The sequence below is a fragment of the Genypterus blacodes genome, unplaced genomic scaffold, assembly GCF_046128005.1.
Source record: "Genypterus blacodes isolate CSIRO-AG114 ecotype Tasmania unplaced genomic scaffold, CSIRO-AGI_Gbla_v1 ptg000055l_1, whole genome shotgun sequence".
NCBI classification, from domain to species: Eukaryota; Metazoa; Chordata; class Actinopteri; order Ophidiiformes; family Ophidiidae; genus Genypterus; species Genypterus blacodes.
In genome coordinates, this window is record NW_027466867.1 from 4928462 (window position 1) to 4952500 (window position 24039).

The 24039-nt window shown below is 48.9% G+C and overlaps 3 protein-coding genes across 8 annotated transcripts in view; all 3 read right to left on the reverse strand.

Annotated features, from left to right (window-relative positions):
* Positions 1 to 515: 515 nt before the first annotated feature.
* eif3c (eukaryotic translation initiation factor 3, subunit C) lies at positions 516 to 7367 on the reverse strand. 2 transcript variants are annotated; one of them, XM_076151916.1, is made up of 21 exons: positions 7242 to 7367; positions 6277 to 6394; positions 6123 to 6188; positions 5859 to 6048; positions 5617 to 5742; positions 5479 to 5530; positions 4972 to 5087; positions 4736 to 4866; positions 4461 to 4611; positions 4110 to 4355; positions 3854 to 3979; positions 3662 to 3755; positions 2828 to 3567; positions 2553 to 2744; positions 2282 to 2453; positions 2040 to 2199; positions 1589 to 1654; positions 1412 to 1499; positions 1156 to 1321; positions 989 to 1051; positions 516 to 895 (listed from the first exon to the last, which is right to left on the reverse strand). In XM_076151916.1, the coding sequence occupies exons 2-21, from the start codon at positions 6372 to 6374 to the stop codon at positions 816 to 818; spliced, it is 3123 nt and encodes a 1040-aa protein (XP_076008031.1). In that variant the 5' UTR covers positions 6375 to 6394; positions 7242 to 7367; the 3' UTR covers positions 516 to 815. The 2 variants fall into 2 exon arrangements, with proteins under 2 accessions (XP_076008031.1, XP_076008030.1); XM_076151915.1 differs by having other exon boundaries at positions 516 to 1051.
* Positions 7368 to 7511: 144 nt separating this feature from the next.
* LOC143002251 (uncharacterized) lies at positions 7512 to 15061 on the reverse strand. 5 transcript variants are annotated; one of them, XM_076152273.1, is made up of 15 exons: positions 14913 to 15061; positions 13001 to 14697; positions 12846 to 12888; positions 12585 to 12740; positions 12339 to 12416; positions 12204 to 12257; positions 12038 to 12109; positions 11188 to 11897; positions 10701 to 10916; positions 10546 to 10588; positions 8646 to 10440; positions 8444 to 8515; positions 8304 to 8357; positions 8139 to 8210; positions 7512 to 8000 (listed from the first exon to the last, which is right to left on the reverse strand). In XM_076152273.1, exons 2-8 carry the CDS (start codon positions 14615 to 14617, stop codon positions 11863 to 11865), a joined length of 2055 nt encoding a protein of 684 aa, XP_076008388.1. In that variant the 5' UTR covers positions 14618 to 14697; positions 14913 to 15061; the 3' UTR covers positions 7512 to 8000; positions 8139 to 8210; positions 8304 to 8357; positions 8444 to 8515; positions 8646 to 10440; positions 10546 to 10588; positions 10701 to 10916; positions 11188 to 11862. The 5 variants fall into 5 exon arrangements, with proteins under 5 accessions (XP_076008388.1, XP_076008389.1, XP_076008387.1 ...); XM_076152274.1 differs by having other exon boundaries at positions 8646 to 10099; positions 10205 to 10440; positions 10701 to 11897; XM_076152272.1 differs by having other exon boundaries at positions 10701 to 11897.
* A 5047-nt stretch (positions 15062 to 20108) lies between these two features.
* Positions 20109 to 24039, reverse strand: part of LOC143001896 (uncharacterized) — a 6416-nt gene continuing 2485 nt past the window's right edge. Inside the window, exons 6-11 of the mRNA XM_076151741.1 lie at positions 23947 to 24039; positions 23450 to 23709; positions 22998 to 23274; positions 22560 to 22907; positions 21856 to 22128; positions 20109 to 20224 (exon numbers count right to left, since the gene is read on the reverse strand). The exon at positions 23947 to 24039 is cut by the window's right edge and continues 69 nt beyond it. Coding sequence (XP_076007856.1) covers positions 20109 to 20224; positions 21856 to 22128; positions 22560 to 22907; positions 22998 to 23274; positions 23450 to 23709; positions 23947 to 24039 — 1367 coding nt within the window. The remainder of the gene's footprint in view (positions 20225 to 21855; positions 22129 to 22559; positions 22908 to 22997; positions 23275 to 23449; positions 23710 to 23946) is intronic.

Here is a 24039-nt window from a genome sequence, read left to right on the forward strand (position 1 = left end):
GCGAACGAGGCCAACGTTATGTTATTGTCTCGTTATTTCTCTGTTATAAGGTCGGTATTGTGCTTATAAGTACAGATATGTGCTCACAACATGCAGCGCCATGTTCACTACATGATGTCACTGCATTTGAGTCAGAAGAAGAGTTATTAAGTTTGTTCGCGTGTTTAGGATCTAATGAACTCTCCCTATACAGCGCGGTGCTAATGTTGCCTAGCAGTGTATGTAATGCGTTTTGTATTAAATGTTAATGTGGTAAAAGAATAAAATTGAGGTTGGTTGTTGACCAAGATAATTGTGTGTACATTTTTCTACGATATCATAATGTTCAGCTCCATCCTGTGACATTTGAAGCCACTTTCTTCTACATTTACATTACCTGGATCACAAAAACTCAGTGAGATGAACCTTTCCAAGATGAACTCTGTCCTGCTGACCCTGTTTGCACCCAAATCCACAATAAAGTTAAAAAATACAGACATAGCAACACAACATAACAAAAGAGTCTCAAAACGCAATCTTTGTTTAAGTATGTTTATTGGAGACGATGCCTGGTGTGTGTGTGTTGCCTTAAATGTTGCAATGTGGCCACACTGCAATACCTTCACTATAACAGAATTAGCTGATAGCAATAATAACCTTAAAAACTCTAATTGACCAAAGGGAAACGCCACACTGTGCAGCTGTGGTGTCGTCTTTGTCGTTTCTGCTTTTTAGATGGGAAACAGTCAGTGAGGGCAGAACGGCACAGGGCTGAGAACGGAAACACGGGTGGCGGTTGTCGTTCTGGAATGGAGGCCACGTGAGCTTTTCCCGTCTCAGTAGTTGCTTTGGTTTTGATTCCTGTAGCCACCTCGCTGGTAGCCACCCTTGTTCTGCTGGTAGCCGCCCTTCTGATCTGTGGAAATCACAGCGAGACGAGACGATGAGCAGATGAGAAGAAACGCAATCGAGACAAGATGTTCAAATATGATTGACTGCCCATACATACCTCCTTTTTGATGATAAGATCCTCTCTGGTAAGACTGCTTCTGTTGGTAGCCGCCTTTCTGATCTGAAAGCCCAAGCACAAGCAAGTAAGCGCTGTTCAATATGCTCTTGAACTTCCAAGAGCCTGAGTAATGTTCCAGGAGTACCGCAGGAGTATTCTGTGCTCACCTCTGTTGAAGTAGCCGCCGTAGACGCCCTGTTTGAGGTCGAACACGCGCTCGTTGTTCTCCACCAGGCTGCCCAGCTTCTCGGCCAGCTGCAGGGCCATGTTCTGCAGGGAGGTGGGCTCTGTGCGGTGCATCACCACCGTCTGCGTGGGCTGGTCCAGCGATGCCTGTGCGGGAGAGAAGGCGGACAATATAAGCGGTTTGTTCGTAGCCCTCTTAAATGGTACAGATCAAAGTGCCGCAGCGACTGAACGTACCATCAGCTCTTCGTTGATGATCATTTTGCTGATGATGCTGTGGACTGTGGGCATCTCCAGCTCAAACATCTCAGAAAGCGTCGCCATGCTGAGGGGGAAACAATAGAAATTGTCACATTGTTGCTTTATGCCGTGTCACCACAGGCGACCAGGTGGATCCAGACTGTAACTTCTCACCTGATGGAGTCGTACACGCTGCTGTATGTGAACAGGTAAGTCCTCAGTGACTCCTCCTGGATCTTCCTACAATATAGAAACAAGTAAGAGAAGATTCTTTATTTGTCAAATTCCATACAATCACACGCCATCCGAAGTGCATCTTGCGCCCCTCTACATATCACAACACACGCATGCTTTTTTAGTTTTTACAGAAGGAGCGTCAAGCAGCCATGATATGGCGCCCCTGGAGCAGTTTAGGGGTTTGATGCCTTGCTCAAGGGCAACTTGACAGTGCCACAGTGGCAAACTGGCAACTCTCCAGCTGCCATTCCACGCTTGGCCCATATGGGGGACTCGAATCATCAACCCTTCAGTTCCCAAGCCGGGTCCCCCCACTTGCGTACGAGGAGACGTGAGTGATTAACACACATTTGTACATAATATAACAGTAACGGAGGCGATTGCTGACCTGACGAGCATCTCTCGCACGCGCTGCGTCTCAGGGAACAGGTCCCACACTTTGCTGTTCATCTTCTCGTTGATGATGAAGGAGTGGCAGGTTCGCCAGTCGCCCATCTTCATGGACTTGCTGGCCGCCACCACATGTTCCCTCATGCTCTCTGGGGGTCCTGTGGGAGGAGTCAATGGTCTTCAGTCAATGGAACTTCAGGCAGATCAAGCTTAAAGGTTTGGTTGAACGTGTTTGCCTACCGAGCAGCGGCTGCCTCTCTCCCACCCTGAGCTGGTGATGGAACTGCTTGCTGATCATCCTGCGGCGGGCGTCGAACTCGTGGGCGGCCATGTAAGGGATTTCCAGCAGCATGGCCGACACCAGGTACACACACTCCAGCAGCTCCAGGTTGATGTGCATGTGAAACGGCACCTGTGAGGGAAGAAGTTATGCCGTTACGATCACAGTGAGGACATCGGCCACACACTTGACAATCGTCACGACGGTTGACCTTTAATGTGAAAAATGTACCTGTCTTCTCTTCTCGATCTTCTCCTGCTCGGCATTCCTCTCCTGCATGTTCCTCATGAGCAGACCCTGACCCAGGAGCTCCTTGGCTCGGCCGGAGGACTGGATGTCCAGCAGGGCGTTATGGGCGTCTTTAATCATGCCCTGGCGGAACGCGCAGATGCCCAGCTGGACCATGGTTCTGTTGTACAGGATCTAGGACGAGACAGACGACAAGTGTGAACCCTCCTGAGACAATTGTTGCATCGTTGCGTCGTGCCAATAAGTCGCCGGCTCACCTGCACGGGCGGGTCGGCGTGCTGGATGTTGTCCTGCAGGTGGCTCATCAGCATCAGGTCGCGGGCCTGGTACCAGCGTGAGTGCAGCGCGTGGTGGTAGATGTGGCAGAGGATGGCGCAGGTGCGGATGCGGTCGGTGCGGTCCTTGGAGTAGATGAACTTGCAGAGGCGGTCCATGATGATGGCACTGTCCTCGCCCTCGCTCTCCTCCTGGTCCTTCTCCGACTTTGACGGCACAGAGGCCTCACTCTCACACGGCAGAACACAGGGGGCGTGTGCGTCTGTGGGTGCGTCTGTGGGTGCATCTGTGGGTGCGTCTGATGGAGCAACTGCGGGTGCGACTGCGGGTGCGTCTGCGGGTGCGTCTGCGGGTGCGTCTGCGGGTGCGTCTGCGGGTGCGTCTGCGGGTGCGACTGCGGGTGCGTCTGCGACTGCGGGTGCGTCTGCTGGTGCGTCTGCTGGTGCGTCTGCTGGTGCGTCTGCTGGTGCGTCTGCTGGTGCGTCTGCTGGTGCGTCTGTGGGCTCAGTTGGGACAGGGCTCCCCTCTTTTGCCTTGATCTCTTTCATGAGGCCCAGGCTGCGCCGGTGAGCCTTGTAGTCAAACTTGTAGTACGTGTGCATAATCCTGCGCAGGTAGATGCGGCACACCTCCTCCGTGCTGCCCTTGTTCTCCAGGTAGCCCAGCAGGCGGTCCACAATGCCACAAACTCGCCCCTCGTCCTTCAGATTGTCGACGTATTCTGGAAAAGAAAAGGAGTTGTGTAGCCCAAGATATTAATATGAACCTCAACTGGTCACAGTACATTGAAAAGAGAACTCTATTTGATTACTCACCTTGAGAGTGGGGATCAGTGTTCTGCATGATCTTGGTGAACTCTTCATCCATCCTCTCCACCAGCGTCAACACACACCCGCGCACCCTGAAAGGCTGAGACACACACACGCACAAAGCAATATAATGAACCAATCTTTTCCTCTCTGTATAATGCGACACATAAACAGGTCGGATGGAGAGGAAAATGGTACCTGGTCTGAGATTGCCAGGCTCTCACTGTCCTCTGCAATATTCTCCCCGATGAAGATGTTGTTGTTCCCAAACAGGATGTCCAGCAGCTCGTCGATGCAGTCCAAACACTTCTTCCACATGTCCGCCTAAGGGGGGACAAACACACACACACACACACACACACATTAAGTCACAGTGAGTTGTGCTCCTCCACACCAACGCGACCGTTGCTCCATTTATGGCAGACACTGAGGTGATGATTGCGGCGTGGCCTACCTTCATGAAAGCTGCCAGGTTGGGGTTGTAGTCGTACAGGGAGGCGATGATGTTGAACTTGATCTTCACCAGGATGCCTTGGCCCAGGTTGTGTTCGCCGGAGATGTTTGCCAGGGCGTGGAGGAGCTCGATCTGTGCCGCTCTGTCCGTGCCCTTCTTGCCTCTGGCCTGGAGGATCTCGTTTAGCTTCTTCACCACCACGGGAACGTTGATCTCCGTGCCTTTGGCGAACATCTTGGGCTTCTCCTGGTGGAGGAAACGCAAAAAAACAGTGCCGCAGCAGATTGGTATTTTGAGGCTCGACACAGCGCTCAAAAACAAAACAAGTGGTCGTGATGAGGCAGGGTTTACCTTGATGAGAGGCACGCCGCCCTTCACCTTCTCCCAGCCGCCCTCCTCCACCTCTGCTCCCTCCTCCTCGGCCTCCTCCTCCAGACGCTCCTTCTTCTTCAGCTTCTTCTTCTTCCCGACCTTCTTTTCGGCCTTCTCAGACTCGTGGGCCCTGGAAATAAAGAGACAAGGAGCCAAATTACAGGAGGGCAACAACTTCTGCAACCAACGATCCTTTTTCTTTACGCTTCGTCTGTTTTACTTAGTTGAAAGAGAGGCAGAGACGAGAGACTCACTTCTTGAGGAAGACCACAGCCAGAGAGCGACCCTTTCCATCCCCGTCATCAGAGCTCTCACTGCCACTGTGTACTGTGTCAGAGCTCCAGTCTTCACCCTCGTCATCATCGTCGCTGGATGACGACTCATCCTGTCAAAATGGGAAAGAATCATCCCGTACATTAACTCAAACTTCCCCTCACACACTCGGCAGTGACCAGTCCCACCGGTCTTTGGGTGCCCGACTCTTTCTTACCCCTGATCCTTTGGCGGATTTGAGGAACTTGCTGGCATCTGGAACGGCCTCTGGCTTCTTCTTCAGGAAAGACTTAGCGTCTTCTCCTCCCTCGTCATCACTCTCTGAGGAGGAGCCTGGCACCACACAAAATGGAGGGGGGGAGGGGATGATTACACAGATGCTTCCTTGTCAATGTACAGTATTAACTTGTGTTTTTCTGTGCAAATGACAATAAACACTTGAACTTGAAACGTCGTTATCGAGCCGAAGATGAATTGCATTTAGTCATCTGTTAGTTTCGATGATGTCACTGTTTATTGGATGACATCACTTTGTCAATTAGATGTCAACATGTTTTGTTTACTGAAGCAGAGTCTGACACGGTTGTAGGCGATATTGGCCATTCACTTTGTAATATTGTGTTTTTGAACAAAGTAAAGTTTGAAAAGTTCTCCACGTTGTTACTATTTGACTGGTTCAATACTAAATACATTAAAATCCTGTTGTGAAAGAGTGCAAGCCTACCAGAATCCTCTGGCTCCTTCTCCTCCTCCTCATCTGCAGACTCCTGTGGGTTCTACGAGAGAGAGAGAATTCAGGGGCGCTGTCCATGTCTGTCACATCAAATGTTCCGTCCACACACAGAGGAACGCTTTAACTGACCTCCTTGTAAGCAGCGATCTCCGTTTCGTAATCCCTGTTGTACTTGCGGATCTTCTGGCGGAGTGTGCTGAGCGCTTTCGCATTGTTCTTGTTCATCTTCTTCTTGCCCTCTTTGTCTTCCCAAAGCTGAAAAGCACAACATGCAAAATCAGCACAATCAGTACATTTACACCAAACACACGGATCAATGAGACCCTTTCTGCCGCAGACCACTGGAGTCTGGCGTGGATCCGGGTGCAGACCTGGTTCAGATAGTCCTCCAGGTCAGCCAGCAGGCGGATGTAAAAAGAGGGCACCCCCTCTTTGTCCACTATAGTCTTGCTTTTGAGGAAGGCTCGACATAACTGCTCAAACTCCTCCAGACATTTGGCCATGTCTCGGATCTTCATGGCGTTGCGGATGGTCTTGATGAGGTTGGTCAGCTCCTCGAACCTGAGTATTCAGAAAAGAATTAGTAAACAGAAATATCAAAAGGAAAGCGTGCAGCCCAAACTTTCAACACCGACCTCTTGTCCTTGGCACTGCGTACCACTCTCTTTGTGTCCTCCTCATCATCGCTGAGCAGCAAGGACCTGTGACAACAATATGAACATGAGACACCATTCACAAAGTAGAATCCCAGTGTGTGTGTTGGGCGTTGGGCACGGAAGCTTCACTCACTGCTTGAAAGTCGTCCCGGGTGCTTTAGGGGTGATCTCATCGGCGGATGAGGACTCCTCTGACTCGCTGTCAGACCCGGTGGCGAAGAAACGAGACATGGCTGGAGAAAGGGGCCAATCTGTGGGAACAGAATAAGAAAAGAGTGTGAGGTTTGACCCTCGTATTTTCAGTTTTCCACCAACTTAACAGCCTTTGAGTTATGTGGCGCCATCGCCTATACACACACTAACTGAACGGAGGCGTGTTAACCGTCTAACAGATGGAAATGTCGCTATAGTACGAGTGTGATATTTAATGAAGATAAGTTCGCTCGTGGAGACAAGATGTACCATTAGTGACAAAACTGTTTAACCAGCCTGCACCGTCACATGATACACGGTGGAGCGGTGCGTCCTGCATCTTCTCCAGTTCTGTTTTTAAAAAAAACAGTCCTGGAAAACGACGAGACGAATAATCTCTACTCCATGTTGTTAAGGTAGAACACACGAAACTGATACCGTCCTCTAAAAGCTGCTTAAATATCCAATAGTGATGTCATCAAAATAAGAAAGTGATGACATCCGATAAACAGTTACGACGTTGATGTCATTCATACCGACAAAGCTTTATATTACTTCATTTTGTTAGTTAGATCTTTGTCTTACGCACATCGGTAGCATTAGCATTAGCGCCACCTACCTGAAACAGCTGGACGCTACAAAACTCCGCTAAACTGACTGACTATTAGCTACAGTCGTCGCGATGTTTGGCGTTTGATTCCCGAATGTAAATATTTTGTTTTCCAAACGTTTTAATGACGAGGGGATTAACTTATTTTTTTTTACTCGTCGGCCGCTAACATGGCTCAAGCTACTGGGAAGCTAGCGGGTGGAGCGCGCGGCCTTCCCACATGTCGCGCCGGTAATCGAAGCAGATTCAAAGCAGCGTTAATCGGACTTCTCATTCGAGATTCGGGACAAACTCACCTACGTCCTGGTGAAAGTGATTCTTTGGCGCGGGAGAAGATTCTGAATGGTTCTGTAATCCAGTTTTGCGTTGGAAGCGGCTGCCACTGAAAGCGTGTGGCAATCGGACCGGAAGCGGCGTTCTTAGGGAAGGAAGTCGCTTGAGTTTTTTGTTGTGAAACTTTATTTTATTCTTCAGCTGAATATTATTTCATAGAAAATGTTTAACGTGGCAATGAGCATGCGGTAATGAAACATTTTGTAATTTGTTTTTATACACAGAGGGAAAGAAGAGAAAACATATGCAATACCACAATATGTGATACTATGTGAATATTCAAAACTTTATTAACACAACCTATGGAGACAGTCACAACAGCGGGTTTGATCGTCAGCTGATTCGGGCATGTGAATGACATTTATAATTTAAACTTTCTAAAAAAGTATAGATGCTACTGCACATTAATTATTTCTGTATATTACGATTTCGATAGTCAGTTGCTTGGCATCACACATTTTCTTAATTTTATTAATTAGTACATTTATCACTTCTACAAATATTATAATAATAATAATAAAGATTGTGCTTCTGCTGTACACATTTATAATGGTTATGTGCGCTTGGGTGAAATGACCAAAGTGTCTCTCCTTTTCAAAGTATTCTTAATATCAATTGAGTTTTCAAATACACACATTATTGGATTTATTTACAGTGTCACAGCACATCATTATCACAATATGATTAATATCAGCACTTCCGTTTCTTTTCCTTCTGGAGCTCTGAAAAAGAAGAATCTTAATGAAACAGACACAACGAGCTTTCAAACATTTGAACATGATATATGACGGGCCTTTTTGGTGCAGGGTTGTTTTCAGGGAAATGAATGACATCAAATCAATAAAGTGGACATACTTTACCTTCTTTCAGTCTTCTTATTTCTTCACATTTTCCTTTCAGTTGCTGCTCAAGCACAACACAGTGGGCGCAACCTGAAATTGTGGAAAAGACTTAATCACTGAGGGCAAACTGCGACCTCGCTCTATCTGTTGAGGAATGTGTCTGCAGTCAGAGTCATGATCTACCTTGGCTCTGGCTCTTCAGAGAGGCTTCACCCCTGCTGGGTGGCAGCGACGTATCTGGGTGGACGCGCAACAAAGTGTTTTTTAAGGAGGAAGACTAGTATGAACATAAGTTAAAAAAAGTAATGGTCAAGAGTATTTACCGATCTTCTTTGCTAGCGGCAAAGCTTGAGTCCTGCTTAAGAGCTGCCTGGTCTTCGTCGCAGGATTGGCAGCTGCACGTGTAGAACAATGGAGGAAGAAGATTTACTTTAAATTTCAAGGATATAATAGTAGTAAGTAATCATTAGGTACACAATTCATAAAAAGTAAACATAATGGAGACTCTGTCTGTGTGTGTGTTACCTGCAGGTCCACTGGGTTTGTCAGCACCAGATGAAGATGGCAGCGACGGCGGCAGGTTGCCTCTGGTTGAGGGCCGCCTGAGGCCCGTGGCGCTCTGGGTGGCTGAGGGGATCCCACTGGGCTGGGGTCTGCGCAGACCGGTGGGCTGCTTGGAGCCTGATGTCAGGACAGAGGCGTGGAAACCGTTTTCAACACGAAAACTGTTATCCAGATGATTATATACTTCATGTTCCTACTGCTCAATTTCCCAGGCTTACACACTAACTTGTCTGTACAGCGCGGCCGATGCAGGAGCCGGAGATTCCTGCAGTCTTTAATTAGATTACAAGTAGCTGTGTGTAGATCAGTGGAGGCGCTCAGCTCGGCCTTTGAGCTCGTCCCCGGTTTGAGCTCTACAGTTACATTACATCACAGTCATTTAGCAGACGCTTTTATCCAAAGCATTTTCTTCCAAGACCAACAGCTAAGAGCATAACTAGTGCTAGAGTAGGAGTGCAATAAGTTAGGTACCTAGACAAATGAGAAAAAAAACCAAAAAAACACAAAACAAACACGACAATTTAGAAAACAAATTAGTGCATCAGAAAAGCAGGAGCTAGGACAAAATAGCTGATGTCCTAGGAGGAATCCAGGTCCATCTCTTGAAGAGATGTGTTTTCAGCCTGCGGTGAAAGATGGGCAGCGACTCAGCTGTCCTGACATCAGTCGGGAGATCATTCCGCCACTGAGGTGCCAGAACAGTTGTGACATCATGAGGGGCTGATCCTAGAAGGATAGAGATGTTCCCCCCTGTTGGTGGCTCAGGAGAGCTACAGGAAGGCTGCACAGCGTGCCACACCTGTGGCACATCAGAGTAATTGCCTGAGAGCATAAAGGCTGACGGCAACGGTTGATGGAGAGAGATCCCCGACAGAAGCAGCACTGAGATTCCGTAGGAAGACCCGCTGCTGGCCTCAGATAACGCCTGTTATCTGTGATACTTTGATGTTTATTGAAGATACCTTATGTACAAGGACACCTTTTGTCAAGTGAATTGAAGCACCTTGTTATGCTGAGAACCTCTGTTTTGTATGTTTGGACGCCAGAGCACGGCCTGAAACGGACATCTAGGAGGAACAGCCCCTAATGATGTCACACAGTGAAAAGCTGTGACCGTGTCGATCGGGCGCAGGGCCCGCTGAGCGACGGTGCAGCCAGCCGCCTGGAGGCAGCACAGCGAAGTGGTCGGGCATGGGTGTAGGGCTTGACCATAGCCTGGAGGTACGAAGGAGCAGTTCCTTTCACTGCCCTGTAGGCTAGCATCCATTTTCCATACGGTTCCATCGAGCTGCCACAAAGGCCTACTGGATATGGGACTATCCTCTGCCGAGATGTCCCGAGTGCCGTCCAAGGAAGGTTTGAGGAAGCTGGAGTTATTCAGCGTGACGTTTGTCCCACTTGAAATCATCAGCAGCCTGTGGGTTAAAAGCGCATCAGATAAAATGTATTTGTCGCTTCAGTTTTTTGTTTTAAAACTTCTTTATGTAGCGGCACGTGGGAGTAGTTGTCCGAACTCCTACTTGAAATCTGTCCTACAACCGCACAACGGCACCTTGGGAATTGCACCCAAGGAGATAATAGTTACAAGGACCCGTAAGGCACTCAGGTCCACTTGGTTTGTCAGCACCAGATGAAGATGGCAGCGGCGGCGGCAGGTTGCCTCTGGTTGAGGGCAGCCTGAGGCCCGTGGCTCTCTGGGTGGCTGAGGGGATCCCACTGGGCTGGGGTCTGCGCAGACCGGTGGGCTGCTTGGACCCTGATGTCAGGACAGAGGAAAGAAAACCGCTTTCAACACGGAAACACAACATGTTATCCAGATGATTATACTTCATGTTCCTACCGTTCCAGGCCACACACTTACTTGTCTGTACAGCGCCGATGCAGGAGCTGGAGATTCCTGCGGTCTTTAATTAGATTACAACAAGACGACAGAAATCAAACAACTTACACATTCCTCATGTCACACAGGAGTGCAGGTACATTTTTAATACTGCAGCTGGAACCATCTGAGCTTACCTCCTCTGGTGCTGCACTCTTATTTGTGGCTGTTTCCATGTGGGCTCTGGATCTTGTCATGGGCAGAGGAGAAGTCGCTGGCCCCGGCCTCCACGGGTGTTCAAGGGCCGGCTTGCGTTTCCACAGTTGGGACGCGGCTGTGGAGGGAGGCAGCAGGGATTTGGCGGGGAGCGCCAGGAACGTCTTCCGGTCACCGACGATGTTGGACGGGACGGGCTGGTGGGGGTCGACAACACAGCGGTAGAGGCAAAACAATTGTAAAGACAAAACAGTTGTAGGGACAACACAGCAGTAGAGGCAAAACAATTGTTAAGACAAAACAGTTGTAGGGACAACACAGCAGTAGAGGCAAAACAATTGTAAAGACAAACGGCAGTCTTCCTGGATCAGGCTACTGCACTGCAAGACTCCACCACCAGCGATACATTCAGTATTTAGGCTACCTGTCATGCTAAGTGTGCAACAAACGGCAGCCACTCAAACTCACCTTCGTGTCAAAGCGCAGGAGGGGGCAAGAGCGACACTGACCCCTCTTTATAGAGGCTGCCCCGTGTGGTGATCGGGCTGAACAGTTTATCCTGCCACATTTGGCTGAATATTATTTCATAGAAAATGTTTAACGTGGCAATGAGCAGGCGGTAATAAAACATTTAGTTTTTATATACAAAGGGGAAGAAGAGGAAACATATGCAATACCACAATATGTGATACTATGTGAATATTCAAAACTTTATTAACACAACCTATGGAGACAGTCACAACAGCGGGTTTGATCGTCAGCTGATTCGGGCATGTGAAGACATTTATAATTTAAACTTTATAAAAAGGTATACTGCACATTAACTGTTTCTGTATATAACGATTTCAAGAGTCAGTTGCTTGGCATCAAACATTTTCCTCAATTTATTAATTAGTACGTTTAACACTTCTACAAATATAATAATAATAGTAAAGATATGCTTGTGCTGTATACATTTACGATGGTTATGTGTGCTTGGGTGAAATGACCAAAGTGTCTCTCCTTTTCAAAGTATTGTTAATATCGATAGAGCTTATTTAGTTTTCAAATACACACATTATGGGATTTATTTACAGTGTCGCAGCAATTTATCAATGACCATCAGTGCTGTTAATATATATTTTTATCACAATTTGATTAATATCAGCACTTCTTCCGTTTCTTTTCCTTCTGGAGCTCTGAAAAAGAAGAATCTTAATGAAACAGACACAACAAGCCTTCAAACATTTGAACATGATATATGAAAGGGGCCTTTTTGGTGCAGGGTTGTTTTCAGGGAAATGAATGACATCAAATCAATAAAGTGGACATACTTTACCTTCTTTCAGTCTTCTTATTTCTTCACATTTTCCTTTGAGTTGCTGCTCAAGCACAACACAGTGGTCGCAACCTGAAATTGTGGAAAAGACTTAATCACTGAGGGCAAACTGCGACCTCGCCTCCATCTGTTGAGGAATGTGTCTGCAGTCAGAGTCATGATCTACCTTGGCTCTGGCTCTTCAGAGAGGCTTCACCCCTGCTGGGCGGCAGCGACGTATCTTGGTGGACGCGCAACAAAGTGTTTTTTAGGGAGGAAGACTATGAACATAAGTAAAAAAGCAATGATCAAGAGTATTTACCCATCTTCATCTTCTTTGCTAGCGGCAAAGCTTTGGTCCTGCTTAAGAGCTGCCTGGTCTTCGTCGCAGGATTGGCAGCTGCACGTGTAGAACAATGGAGGAAGAAGATTTACTTTAAATTTCAAGGATATAATAGTAAGTAAACATTGTTAGTTACACACACACAATACATAAAATACATAAAAAGTAAACATAGTGGAGACAGTCTGTGCATGTGTGTGCGTGTCCGGTGTGTGTGTGTGGTACCTGCAGGTCCACTGGGTTTGTCAGCACCAGATGAAGATGGCAGCGACGGCGGCAGGTTGCCTCTGGTTGAGGGCAGCCTGAGGCCCGTGGCTCTCTGGGTGGCTGAGGGGATCCCACTGGGCTGGGGTCTGCGCAGACCGGTGGGCTGCTTGGACCCTGATGTCAGGACAGAGGAAAGAAAACCGCTTTCAACACGGAAACACAACATGTTATCCAGATGATTATACTTCATGTTCCTACCGTTCCAGGCCACACACTTACTTGTCTGTACAGCGCCGATGCAGGAGCTGGAGATTCCTGTGGTCTTTAATTAGATTACAACAAGACGACAGAAATCAAACAACTTACGCATTCCTCATGTCACACAGGAGTGCAGGTACATTTGTAACACTGCAGCTGGAACCATCTGAGCTTACCTCCTCTGGTGCTGCACTCATATTTGTGGATGTTTCCATGTGGGCTCTGGATCTTGTCATGGGCAGACAAGAAGTCGCTGGCCCCGGCCTCCACGGGTGTTCAAGGGCCGGCTTGCGTTTCCACAGTTGGGACGCGGCTGTGGAGGGAGGCAGCAGGGATTTGACGGCGGCGGGGAGCGCCAGGAACGTCTTCCGGTCGCCGACGATGTTGGACGGGACAGGCGGCGGCTCGGCTGGCAGGCCTCCTCCTCCTCCTCCGTCCCCGTACAGCTTCTTCTGAGCCGCCCAGATTTTGCCCTCCTCTTGTCGAACAAGGCTAAACACTTTCAAATCCGTCATTGGAGTGGAGGTGATCAAAGCGTCCGCCCGCAAGTCCAGAGTGTCGTCCAAGTTGAAAGGGTGTGATTTGTCGCTTTCGGCGTCGGTGCATTGGTGGTCTGACGTCTCTGGGAGCCCACCGGAGGGCGACTGTGCCTTGACTTCACCTGTGTCAGCTCCAGAGGTCGCGGTGACCTCACATTGGGCCTCGTGGAGGTCGACCTGAATGATATTTGGGTCGGTGCCGGCTGCTGTTTCACCAAGTTGACACTGTCCATCAGGCCGGAGGTCAACGGTGCTTTGAGAGTGCACGCTGGCGTTACTCAGCCTGGGTGGAGAAGGGACGTCTGAATCATTCTGACAACAAACACTCAAGCTCTTTTTTGACAAAGTCCTGGTGCTGTTGCTTTTCGAAACAGAATCAAGATCAAAGGTGTTTTGGAGGCCAATGGTTGTATTAGTGTGTTCCCCTAAAGTGGTGCCGCTGCTGGATTGACTGTTCATGTTAAAAGTGCCGTTCTTGACAACACCTGACCCACTGGCCTCTGCGGCCGAGCAACAGCCACTCAGCGAGGCATCGGCTTCGGTCGTGTCAGCAGAGGCAGGGGGAGGCTGATCTTCGGCCGGGGGTGAGAGATCCACGGTGATATTCTGAGGGCTTGATGGTTGAGCAGCTGTGTGTAGATCAGTGGAGGCGCTCAGCTCGGCCTTTGAGCTCGTCTCCAGTTTGAGCTCTACGGTTCCATCAAGACGCGACGAAGGCCTACTGGATATGGGACTATCCTCTGCCGTGATGTCCCGAGTGGCGTCCAAGGAAGGTATGAAGAAGCTGCAGTTATTCAGCGTGACGTTTGTCCCACTTGAAATCATCTCGAGCTTTGAGCTCTGAGCAGAGCCAACGTCAGGCTCTGGATTCCCGTCGCAGACAACCTCCTGTGGCTCGTCGACCGTATTCCTCACAGGAGTCACAGGCCGGATGTCGGGAGGTGCAGTCCAGCTGTTCGGCTGCAGCATGGGGGAACCAGCCGTCACATCCAGCATGCTATTCGCCATTTCATTCAGCGTTTCCAAGGCTAAGTCTTGTTCTAGTTGCTGATCTTTCAACCAAGCCCAAGATTTATATTTTGCGAGGGGCGTTATGAGATGTTGGGTCCCAGACATCTGTGGCTTTGCTTTGACGCCGCTTTTTGCTGTCGGGGTTGCAAAAACGTAGTTGTGGAGATGGTGAGGCTTCATCTCGCTACTCGGCTGTGTAGGAGAATCACCGAAACCAAGCGGGGGAACGTCTTCCTCGTGCATTTCTGCTCACCCGTACCGGAAGGACAGGCCAGGGATGCTTGATGAGTCCCACCAGGTCGTCCCAAACGCTCCACTGCAGCCTGTGGGTTAAAAGAGCATCAGACAAAATGTATTTTACCATGGCATTATTATTACAATGACATTTCTGCAGTTTCGGAGTCAATATCGCTTCAACAATGGATCCTACACACACTCTTACCTATTTAAAGGGAGGATCCAATAATACGCCACAGCAAGTGATAAAACATGCGTCGGTATTATCTTAGCAACATTAGCGTCGACATTTTAAACTTACCGGTGATTGAAGCCCTTTTTCGAGGATATTTAGCCGGTAAAATGTCTGACGTTGGATGCGGAAACTTGCTGAAATCCAAAAATCCCAAAAAACGAAGAAAATAATAACATCGCTAGTTAGAGACACAGTCAGAGACGCCACTGCGTTTGAATGTATCCTCTCTTAATGCTCATTGGACAGTAGAGGAACCAATCGCGACCACTTCCTGTACTTACTTTGGCGTTAATAGAGTAGCAGTGCTGCCATCTAGTGGCCATTTGGCAGCCCTACAGCACAGTACAGAAACGGCACATTCAGCCTTTGTTGCCATTTATCTCCTCAGTTAAGCGTTACAATACTCATTTACTCCCACACGCATACATATCACTTCATTTCCGCAATTCTAACACTTACAAAAGCTACAAATACCAATAACTTTGTCCCGTGTAAAACCAATTGTGACTGAATTCTGCCCCCAAACTTATTAACAAATGTATTTAACACTTTTCAGTTAAACTTGCCATTTTGCATAGAAATATGTTTATTTTGATATTGTTATTCCCTCAACATGTCAACAAGTTTCAATACAGTTGCATACATTTCTTCTGATCTAATATCTATATTTTTTCATTCATTAGCCATTATTATTGTTTTATACAATCTGCACCAATCTTCCTTAATTGATCATGACATGAGCACATTCTGCATAGTCACCCTGAAGTTTCATATGACATTGACATGAGTTTTGAAGGATCTTACATCAATAAGCAGAAGCTGTGGCCATCTTGTTTTCTATGATGTACAGTACCAGTTAAAGTTTATTATAACAATAACAGCAAAAAGGAACAGAGAGCAATGATTGGTTGTAAAATGCAATAGATGGAACCGCACAGCACAGCCGCTTCACTCGTTTGTGGTCTTCCTCAGTTTGGTCTTGAGCTCAGACAGGAGCGGATTTCCAAACCTGAAGAGGGACGAGGAAACGATAAGAAACACAATAATTTGCAGGAGGGGAGAATGTGATTAATTAAATTCTGTTTCTGTTTAGTTTGTCTCTACCCTGGGGTTCTTGGTGGCATCCATTTTGGTCTGGGTTGTGCTTCGCCTTTTGTTGGAGCTTCACCTTCCTCCTCTGGTTTTCTCTCCTCTTCCTGTTGGTAAAACAATACTGTCATTTCTGTTCCTACATCAATGCAACACTCACAACAGCATTCAAAGCTCCCTCATCATCCCTCATACCTGCGTGCTGTTATCTGGGTTATCTTCATCTCCTGCCACCCTCTTCTTCTTTTTTAGAACAGGAAAACCTCCACCAATACCTGAAAAAGCCGCTTCATATGAGCTGCAACAAGATAAAAGACACACATTCTTGCAGTTTCTCCTTTCTTCTTGTTTACCTACCAGGTAGTTTGATCCCGATGCCCAAGCCGCCCAAACGCCCACCTACTGGGACTTTGAGTGGCAGGTGAGCGGGGGGCGTCGGCTCCACAGAGGGCATCAGCAGGAGGGAGCGGGGGTCCGTCGGTGGCCTCACGCGAGGGTCCTTAACGGCGATCCTTGATCTTTGAGCGGTGAAGTCCAGCGCGGAGGAATCCACCTGCAAAGAGAAGGGCCACAAACAGGTCTGCTTTCAGGAGGGGACAGAATGAGACCTTGATCACATACAGTGTGTCCAAATCGTCCCACGTACCTCAGACTGATCCTCAGCTTGGGTCATCTGCTCCTCCTTCACGTCGTCCCAGGTAACGACAGGTAACGATTCGTCCATCGTCGCCGGCCTTTCTGCCTGTTCATCGTCTGACTCCAGCGTCTTCTCAAGAGGCTGGAGTAGAACTTTCATCTGCTCAAAATCGTCCTCTTCAGAGTCTTTCCGGTCCATTTCAGACTCCGTAACCCCAGCTTGACCCTCTTTCTCTAACTCAGTTCCAGTCTGCAACAAATCAAACACATTTTCTTCCTGTTGTGACGTGCTGCACACAACATCAGTGAGGATCTGAAGGTGTTCTGCTGCATCCGGCTCCTCTGTCATTAAACTCGTAGATTCCCGCCGTTCTTCTGACAAGTCAGACATCTCGGCTGATTCCGACACCGACACCGTCTCCGCCTCCCTCACGTCAACTGATTGATCCAAGATTTCTGACTCTGAAGACATCTCACCCTCACTTTCCAGTCCAGATTCCATTCCGGATTCCTCTGAGTCCGCTTCCAACACATCCTCCTCCTCCTCATCCGTCTGTGATTGCTCTGAAGGCATCTCGTCCTCTTCCTCGTCCGATGACAGCGTCCCCGTGTGCATGTCCTCTCCACGCTCAGGCTCTTCTGCTGGTTCACGTCCCTTAGTTTCAGCTGGTATTTCAGTTTCCACGCCAGCGTCCTCTGACAGAAACGCCTCCGTCCACATGTCAAGGATTTCCTCATCCGTCTCAATTGGACGTCCACAATCTAAAGCGCCTAGTCCTTCATCATCCCACCCCGAAGCCTCTCCCATGTCTCCTCCTGATATCACACTGCCCTCATTCCTCTGGGACACATTTGTCTCCGCCTCATCAGCTACTTCAGCGTCTAACACTTGTCCTCCCTCTGTCCCCACCTGCGGCTCAGTTTTGTCCGATCTTCCAATCAAAGCGTCTTCTTCCATGTCCATGATGTCTTCCGAACGTAACTTCACGTCTTGTGTTTCTGTCTCACACGACTGCGCCATGGATCCAGATTCAGCGATGTCTTCTCGTAGACTAGAAGTCCTGTCCTGGTTCTCGTCTGGTCTCATCTCTTTTGTGTCCTGCACGTCGGCATCGGAGACCTTTAAAGTCTCCTCCTGTCCAACCATCTCTCCTGTATCGTCTTCTTCAGTCCCATCCTGCAGCTCTGTTCCGTCTGTTGGATAAACGTCCTCATGTAAACTCTGGATCTCTGATGATTCTCCTCCCTCTTCCAGAAACAAGCTTCTAGAAACTTCAAATTCATGTCCAACCATTGATGTCTCCGTTTCCTCTGGCAGTTCAATGTCCACGATCTCCACATCCACCTCAACTCCTTCGGCCTTTTCAGAGTTGGAGTCTTGCTCCTCTTCCATGCGGTCCTGCGTTTGTAAATGCTCGTCTTCTACGTCTTCTCCTCTGTTTTGAAGGATCTCCTGGACTTTGGTCTCCACCTCTTCTGGGAAGTAGGCGGCCTGAGTTTCCTCGGAATTCCCTGCTCCTTCCAGGAACCTCTGCGTTGTGTTTTCACTCAGCTCACGTCCATTGTTGTCGGGGCTTTCCTCTCTGGCTTCCTCTGGGGGTTCCTCATCTGCTGTAGCATCAAGGGACACAATCTGGGGAGTCATTGTTTCTTCTCTGTTGCTGCTCTCAGGTCTTACCGTAACTGCATTGCATGCAACTTTTTCCTCTTCATCTTCGCTCTCCTCTGTGGAAACGTCCTCTGTTGTCTGACCAGGTCGTTCCTCAGCGTCTCCTTCTGCCGCCATGTCCTCAGCCTCTTGTTCTCCACCTCCAACACTCCATCTGACGCCATCCCTGTTTACGTCATGGTCTTCTTCACTTTCTACTACAATTCCTCCGTCTTCCTCTTCCTGCTCTCTCGCGTCTTCTGTGGTCTCGCTGAGGTCGACTTCCTTTATTTCGAGGCTTTGCTCCCTTTCACCCCACTGCTGTTCCTCACTGCACTCCTCCACCAACTGATCCTCCTCCGCTCCTCCTTGTGCTTGAGGTCGCTCGTCGGACTGAAGGCCTTTCTCCGTTTCCTTGTGCCGTTTCCGCGTCACCCCTGCATCTCCCTCATCCCTTGGGATCCCTGCCTCTTCCTCTTCCAGACTCACCTCTGTGCCAGTTTCCTCTAATCCCAAACTGCAAACGGCGGACGGATCTTTGGAATCTTGTTTCTCGGCATTAGGTAGCTTTTCCTCGTCTTTGTCCTTCACCTGGAAACTTCTCACGGTTTCCCTTGTTTGTTGTGGATCCTCCCATTCCGTTGCTTCATCACCATCGTCCTCATCAACTTTCTCCAGGTCACGTGGAAGAGTTGGGGATCGGCTGCACAAGTCCAACTCTCTGTGTTTAGTTTCTTCCTCTTCTTTTGCTTCTGCATATTCGGTGACGATGGGGCCCGTGTCTTCACTTCCTGTTTGGTCAGCTTCTCTCTCGCCCTCTTCACAAACAGCTGTCTGACACCTCGTCTCTGCATCACCGGGCTGTAGGTCGACGTCTGTGTTGTGAAGTTCCCAGGCAACGACAGCATGAGATGAGCCAACCGCACAGGCTGTTGTGAGACTGAGTGCTTCCTCATTCGCGGCCTCTTCGCTGTCGGCGCGGCGGCAGGGGGCAGCTGTTGATTCCTGGGTGGAGTCAGCGACCGCATCAGCTGGATCCTCTCGGAAGAATCTGGAGACGGCTTCTGTTATGTAGTTCTGAGAGAGAGATGTGAGAGAGGAGAGAGAGGAGAGAGAGAGAGAGAGAGAGAGAGAGAGAGAGAGAGAGAGGTAGAGGGAGATAGACAGAGAGTGAGTGAGAGAGCGATCGAGAGAGGAGACAGAGAGAGAGAGATAGAGACGGAGAGAGACAGAGAGAGAGAGAGAGAGAGAGAGGTAGAGGGAGATAGAGAGAGAGTGAGTGAGAGAGCGAGTGAGAGAGGAGACAGAGAGAGTGAGAGAGGAGACAGAGAGAGGAAGAGAGGAGACAGAGAGAGAGAGGTAGAGGGAGATAGACAGAGAGTGAGTGAGAGAGCGAGTGAGAGAGGAGACAGAGAGAGAGAGATAGAGACGGAGAGAGGCAGAGAGAGAGAGAGAGAGAGAGAGGTAGAGGGAGATAGACAGAGAGTGAGTGAGAGAGCGAGTGAGAGAGGAGACAGAGAGAGGGAGAGAAGAGACAGAGAGAGTGAGAGAGGAGACGGAGGGAGAGGAAGAGAGGAGACAGAGAAAGAGAGAGAGGAGACGGAGAGAGAGAGAGAGCGAGTGAGGGAGAGAGAGGGGGGGAGAGAGTGAGTGAGTGAGAGAGAGAGGAGACAGAGAGAGTGAGAGAGGAGACGGAGAGAGGGGAAGAGAGGAGACGGAGAGAGAGAGAGAGAGCGAGTGAGGGAGAGAGAGAGGGGGAGAGAGTGAGAGAGATAGATAGAGAGAGAGAGAGAAAGAGAGAGGGAAGACAGAGAGGGAGAGAGAGAGAGAGAGAGAGAGAGAGAGAGAGAGAGAGAGAGAGAGAGATCACTCCGTGCACATTGTTTCTTTCAGCTCTTAACTCTCCTCAGGTGTTTGCTTCTTCTCACCCACACGGTCCACCAAGTCCTCTCCGCCCTGGAAACTGGACCTTCAGGCTCCATCTTCAAACTTTCCCCACTCGGTCACTCTGATCGCGTGCAGATCGACCCCTCCTCCAGCTGCTCGCTTGTTTGGGCTTCAACCCGAATCCGCTGCTGCTCGGGTTCGACACTGTGACACCATAGCGCTCTGGGCTCGACGAGCAAAACGCGACCGACCGAGTAGTTTCACTGCGCGGGTCCAGTTCCTACTGCTGAATATGAGGAAGAGACTGATCCACACAGCTGAAGTGTGTGCGTGTGTTTGCGGATGTGCGGACGTGTGTGTGTGTGTGCGTGTTCCTGTCACCTCAGGCCACACGACGTCTCTCTGCGTGGGTGACGTTCCCTCCACTCTCCACTCAGCTCATCATGAAACACTCTCAGATATGAGTCCTTACTAAATTCGACCATATGCTTCACCATATCTGAGGACTGAACACTGAAACATCTGTGTGTTTTGTGTTTTATCTTTCATTATAATGACTGTAATGACAATAAACACAATAGAATGCATGGAATGTTTGGGCAGATCGCCAATTAAAGCATTATCAATATTCAAATATCGACAATAATAAAAACAATTCTATTTAGATTTCGATTTATTTTTCTGTGCAGCAAATAATTCGTTTCTTGTGCAATTCTTATGCAAGTTAAGAATTGCACTGAGCTCTAATGTTTCCTCTTTTGTTTTATCTTTTCATACGAACATAACGTTTGTATTGCTTAACTTGTGTTTCAGTGCAATGTGCATTTGAGTTGTGACTTGTTGGCGAACAAGTTGTTAAGTCGCCGTTCGCTGAATCTGAGAAGAAGGAACACTGAAAGCGTGTAAAACGATAAAGTGGCTGCGGTTAGAGAACAAAACCAGAACTGTTATTGGAAATGAGAACGTGTTATACACTACATCTTTAGCCACAAACACACACGCACAGACACAAAGTCTATACACAACTTTATCACTTCCTTTATCGTTCTTTCTCTTATACAAAGTCAATCCACACAGACGTTTGTCCAAAAATCGAGTCAAATTTTAGTGTCGATGTAGATTTTGAAATCATTATCATAGGAATTCTTTGTACAAAAACATGAACGTTCATACACAAATAAACACAATCATGGAGGAAGTGGGTGAAAGAGTAAGAACAGAAACTAATAAATAAAAGACCATGAAGCAAAACCACAAGGGAACAAAAGAGTCCAAATACAGGAGAATGATGTCATATTTGCTATACGAAGGCATGAGATGAAGAGGAGCTGCTGCAGGTGTTCAGGTGAGTCACGCTGAAGATGAAATCTCCTCATAGGGCTCTGCAACAGAGGGCAAAGGTCATGAGCGAACTTCCTGTTTATGATACTGAGTTACAGATTAAGAGAAAGAACGAGAGACAAAGTGAGAGAGACATAGAGAGCGATAGTGAGAGAGAGAGAGAGAGAGAGAATGAGAGTGTGAGTGAGTGAGAGACAGTGAGAGAGAGAGCGAGGCAAAGAGAGACAGAAAGAAGAAGAGAGAGAGAGACATAGAGAGCGAAAGTGACAGAGAGAGACAGAAAGAGAGAGAGAGAAAAAGTTTTAATTCCACCATGACATGGCTGAATGGATCAATCAGGATGTCAATAGTGTCCATCACTGTCTGAGGCCTTTGCAGTGTCTCATGGAACATGTTTGGTCCTCGTACCTGTCCACGTCCTGTAAACAGGAAGCTTGAGCGCGGGGTGTGTGACCTCCAGGCACACTCTCAGCCGCGACCTCTGGATGTCCCCGGGACCCCGTGCCAAGTTGACTCGGTTTATGTGCAGGGCGTCCGACTCCTCCCTCCTCTCGCCGCTCGCCTCGGCGTCTTCGTCTGTCTTCCTATCTTTGTCCCTCTCGTCGTTATTCTCTCCGTCGGCGTGTTCGTCAATATATTCGATTCCCTCCGTGTCGGGGTCGGAGACAGCGGCTCTCGTCTCTGTGAGGACAAATGACGCAAGATGATGACGAGTGATGACATCACTGAATACTCTGACACAGGAAACATCAAACACAAGTACTTGTCGAGTGTCCGTTCCTCTGTCTCTCCGGCTGTCTGTCCGTGGGACTTGTGGACTTCTCCAGCGCACACACGCTCTTCAGCTCCCTCTGCCCGTCGTCTCCGATCTCCTCTGTCTCGTTGGACACCAGCGGAGCTAGTGCGGGTCCGCCTGCTGTCCAGAGCACTTTGACCTTGGGGTGACCTCCCCTCACCAGGAGGGAGAACACGCCCACACCCTCGCTGCTCCAATACACCGAGATGCACGGCGAGACGTAGGGGGCGACTGAGGAGGAGGGAAGAGAGAATCTGTGTGATTTGTATCTGCAGAAGAAGAAAGACCAGCGCGATGTCGTCATCCTAACACTTACCGACATCAGCGTTATTCCAGTGTTTCTCGATGGGCTCGAGTAAGGAACTGTGCTCCACTCGACAGACAATCCCTCCTCTCCTCTCCTTCCTCTCCTCGCCGGTTCCCTTCCTCTTCAGCGTGGCCGTGGCTCGGTACAGTGTGGGATGCGTCTGTATGGGCCCCCACACTTCTCCTCCCTCTATCACCTCCTCCTCTCTGTCGTCTCGCTCTCTGTCTCTCAGCTTCAGCCATGTCACCGATATGTTGGGAGGGTAGAAGTCGGTGATCTCACAGCCCAGGGTCACGCTCTGATCCGAGGAAGACGAGGAGCTGACAATGTCCGATACGTTCGGCCTTCTGATGAATCCTGTATGAAATGAAGACAATCACTCTTTAGACAAACAAACAAACAATATCTCCTATCTAACCTTGTTCTTGTGTTCTTCATCTCCATCACCTCTGGTTTCCCTGGTGACGGGTTGCTTCAGGGCGATGTGGTGCACACTGACCCACACTTTGGTGCCTCCTTTCTCCAGCTCAGTGCGGGGCAACTTACACTGGCTGGAGGCGGAGAAGAAGCCCTCGGCGTCGGGCCGGGGGGAGGACTGAGCCTGGGAGGCCACGGGGCTCAGCTCGCCCCCCTGGCAGAACCAGCGGAAGGTGATGACGTCGGGGTGGAAATGTGACGCCTGGACCGTCAGGCTGATGATATCTGAGCGAGAGAGGAGCAGAATCTTTAACACTTTCTTAAGTCATGCAGACAGAATCCCTGTATTTGTATTTGTATTTGCTTTACTTGGGTCGTTCTTCGTCTCCGCCAGCTTGATTTCTGACACATCTGGAGTCGCTGAAAGAGAACATTGACCGATTTAAATGACAGACAGAGAACATCATCACCACAGGGAGGACAAAGAAACTATTTAAATGTCTTTTCTTACACAGAATTGTAAACTTCTCAGACACTCTCTCTTCCACGATCTTGTCCTTGCCCACGTAGGACACCTGACACTTAAACACCGCCCCTTTGTGGACGGAGATCTGGGGGATGAAGGTGAGTGCGGAGATCAGCTGCTGGGTGCCGCTTCCTGAGGAGTGCAGGGGCCCCTGAGTGTGCAGTTTGTAATAACCCATCTCGCCTCTGGAGGGCAGCAGAGGACCTTTCTCTGACACTGGGGAGGTGAGAGTGAGACCATATGGCAGGTGGATAGTAGTGAGGCGGTTAAAGAGGCAGTTAAAGTTAGATTTGGAGGTTTCTGTGTATGTTAAGGTCGTTAATTGTTAGCGGCATTAAAGTGTAAAAGACAAAAACACAGTCAGTTGCAGGAGATCAAGAGCAGCTGCAACGCTAGACATTTTCACATGCTGCTGATCTGAAGGATTCGCCCGGTGTGTTTGGGGTGTCGTACCCGTGAAGGAGGTGTCGGTGATGGGGTTGTCATTGAGGAACCAGGATGTCTGGACCCGGTCCACCCTCCTGCCCGCAATGCTCACTGTCACTC

Excerpts from the sequence above, each read along its gene's own strand:
- eif3c (XM_076151915.1), bottom strand. The coding sequence starts at position 6,374 with ATGTCTCGTTTCTTCGCCACCGGGTCTGACAGCGAGTCAGAGGAGTCC. Across the intron at positions 4,867-4,971 it reads AATCCGCCAAAGGATCAGGG|GATGAGTCGTCATCCAGCGA; the intron begins GTAAGAAAGAGT and ends CCATTTTGACAG. Across the intron at positions 2,745-2,827 it reads ACGCCGACCCGCCCGTGCAG|ATCCTGTACAACAGAACCAT; the intron begins GTGAGCCGGCGA and ends GTCTCGTCCTAG.
- LOC143002251 (XM_076152273.1), bottom strand. The coding sequence starts at position 14,617 with ATGCACGAGGAAGACGTTCCCCCGCTTGGTTTCGGTGATTCTCCTACA. Across the intron at positions 12,417-12,584 it reads CAAACCCAGTGGACCTGCAG|CTGCCAATCCTGCGACGAAG; the intron begins GTACCACACACA and ends CTACACGTGCAG. Across the intron at positions 12,110-12,203 it reads TCTGAAGAGCCAGAGCCAAG|GTTGCGACCACTGTGTTGTG; the intron begins GTAGATCATGAC and ends CCACAATTTCAG.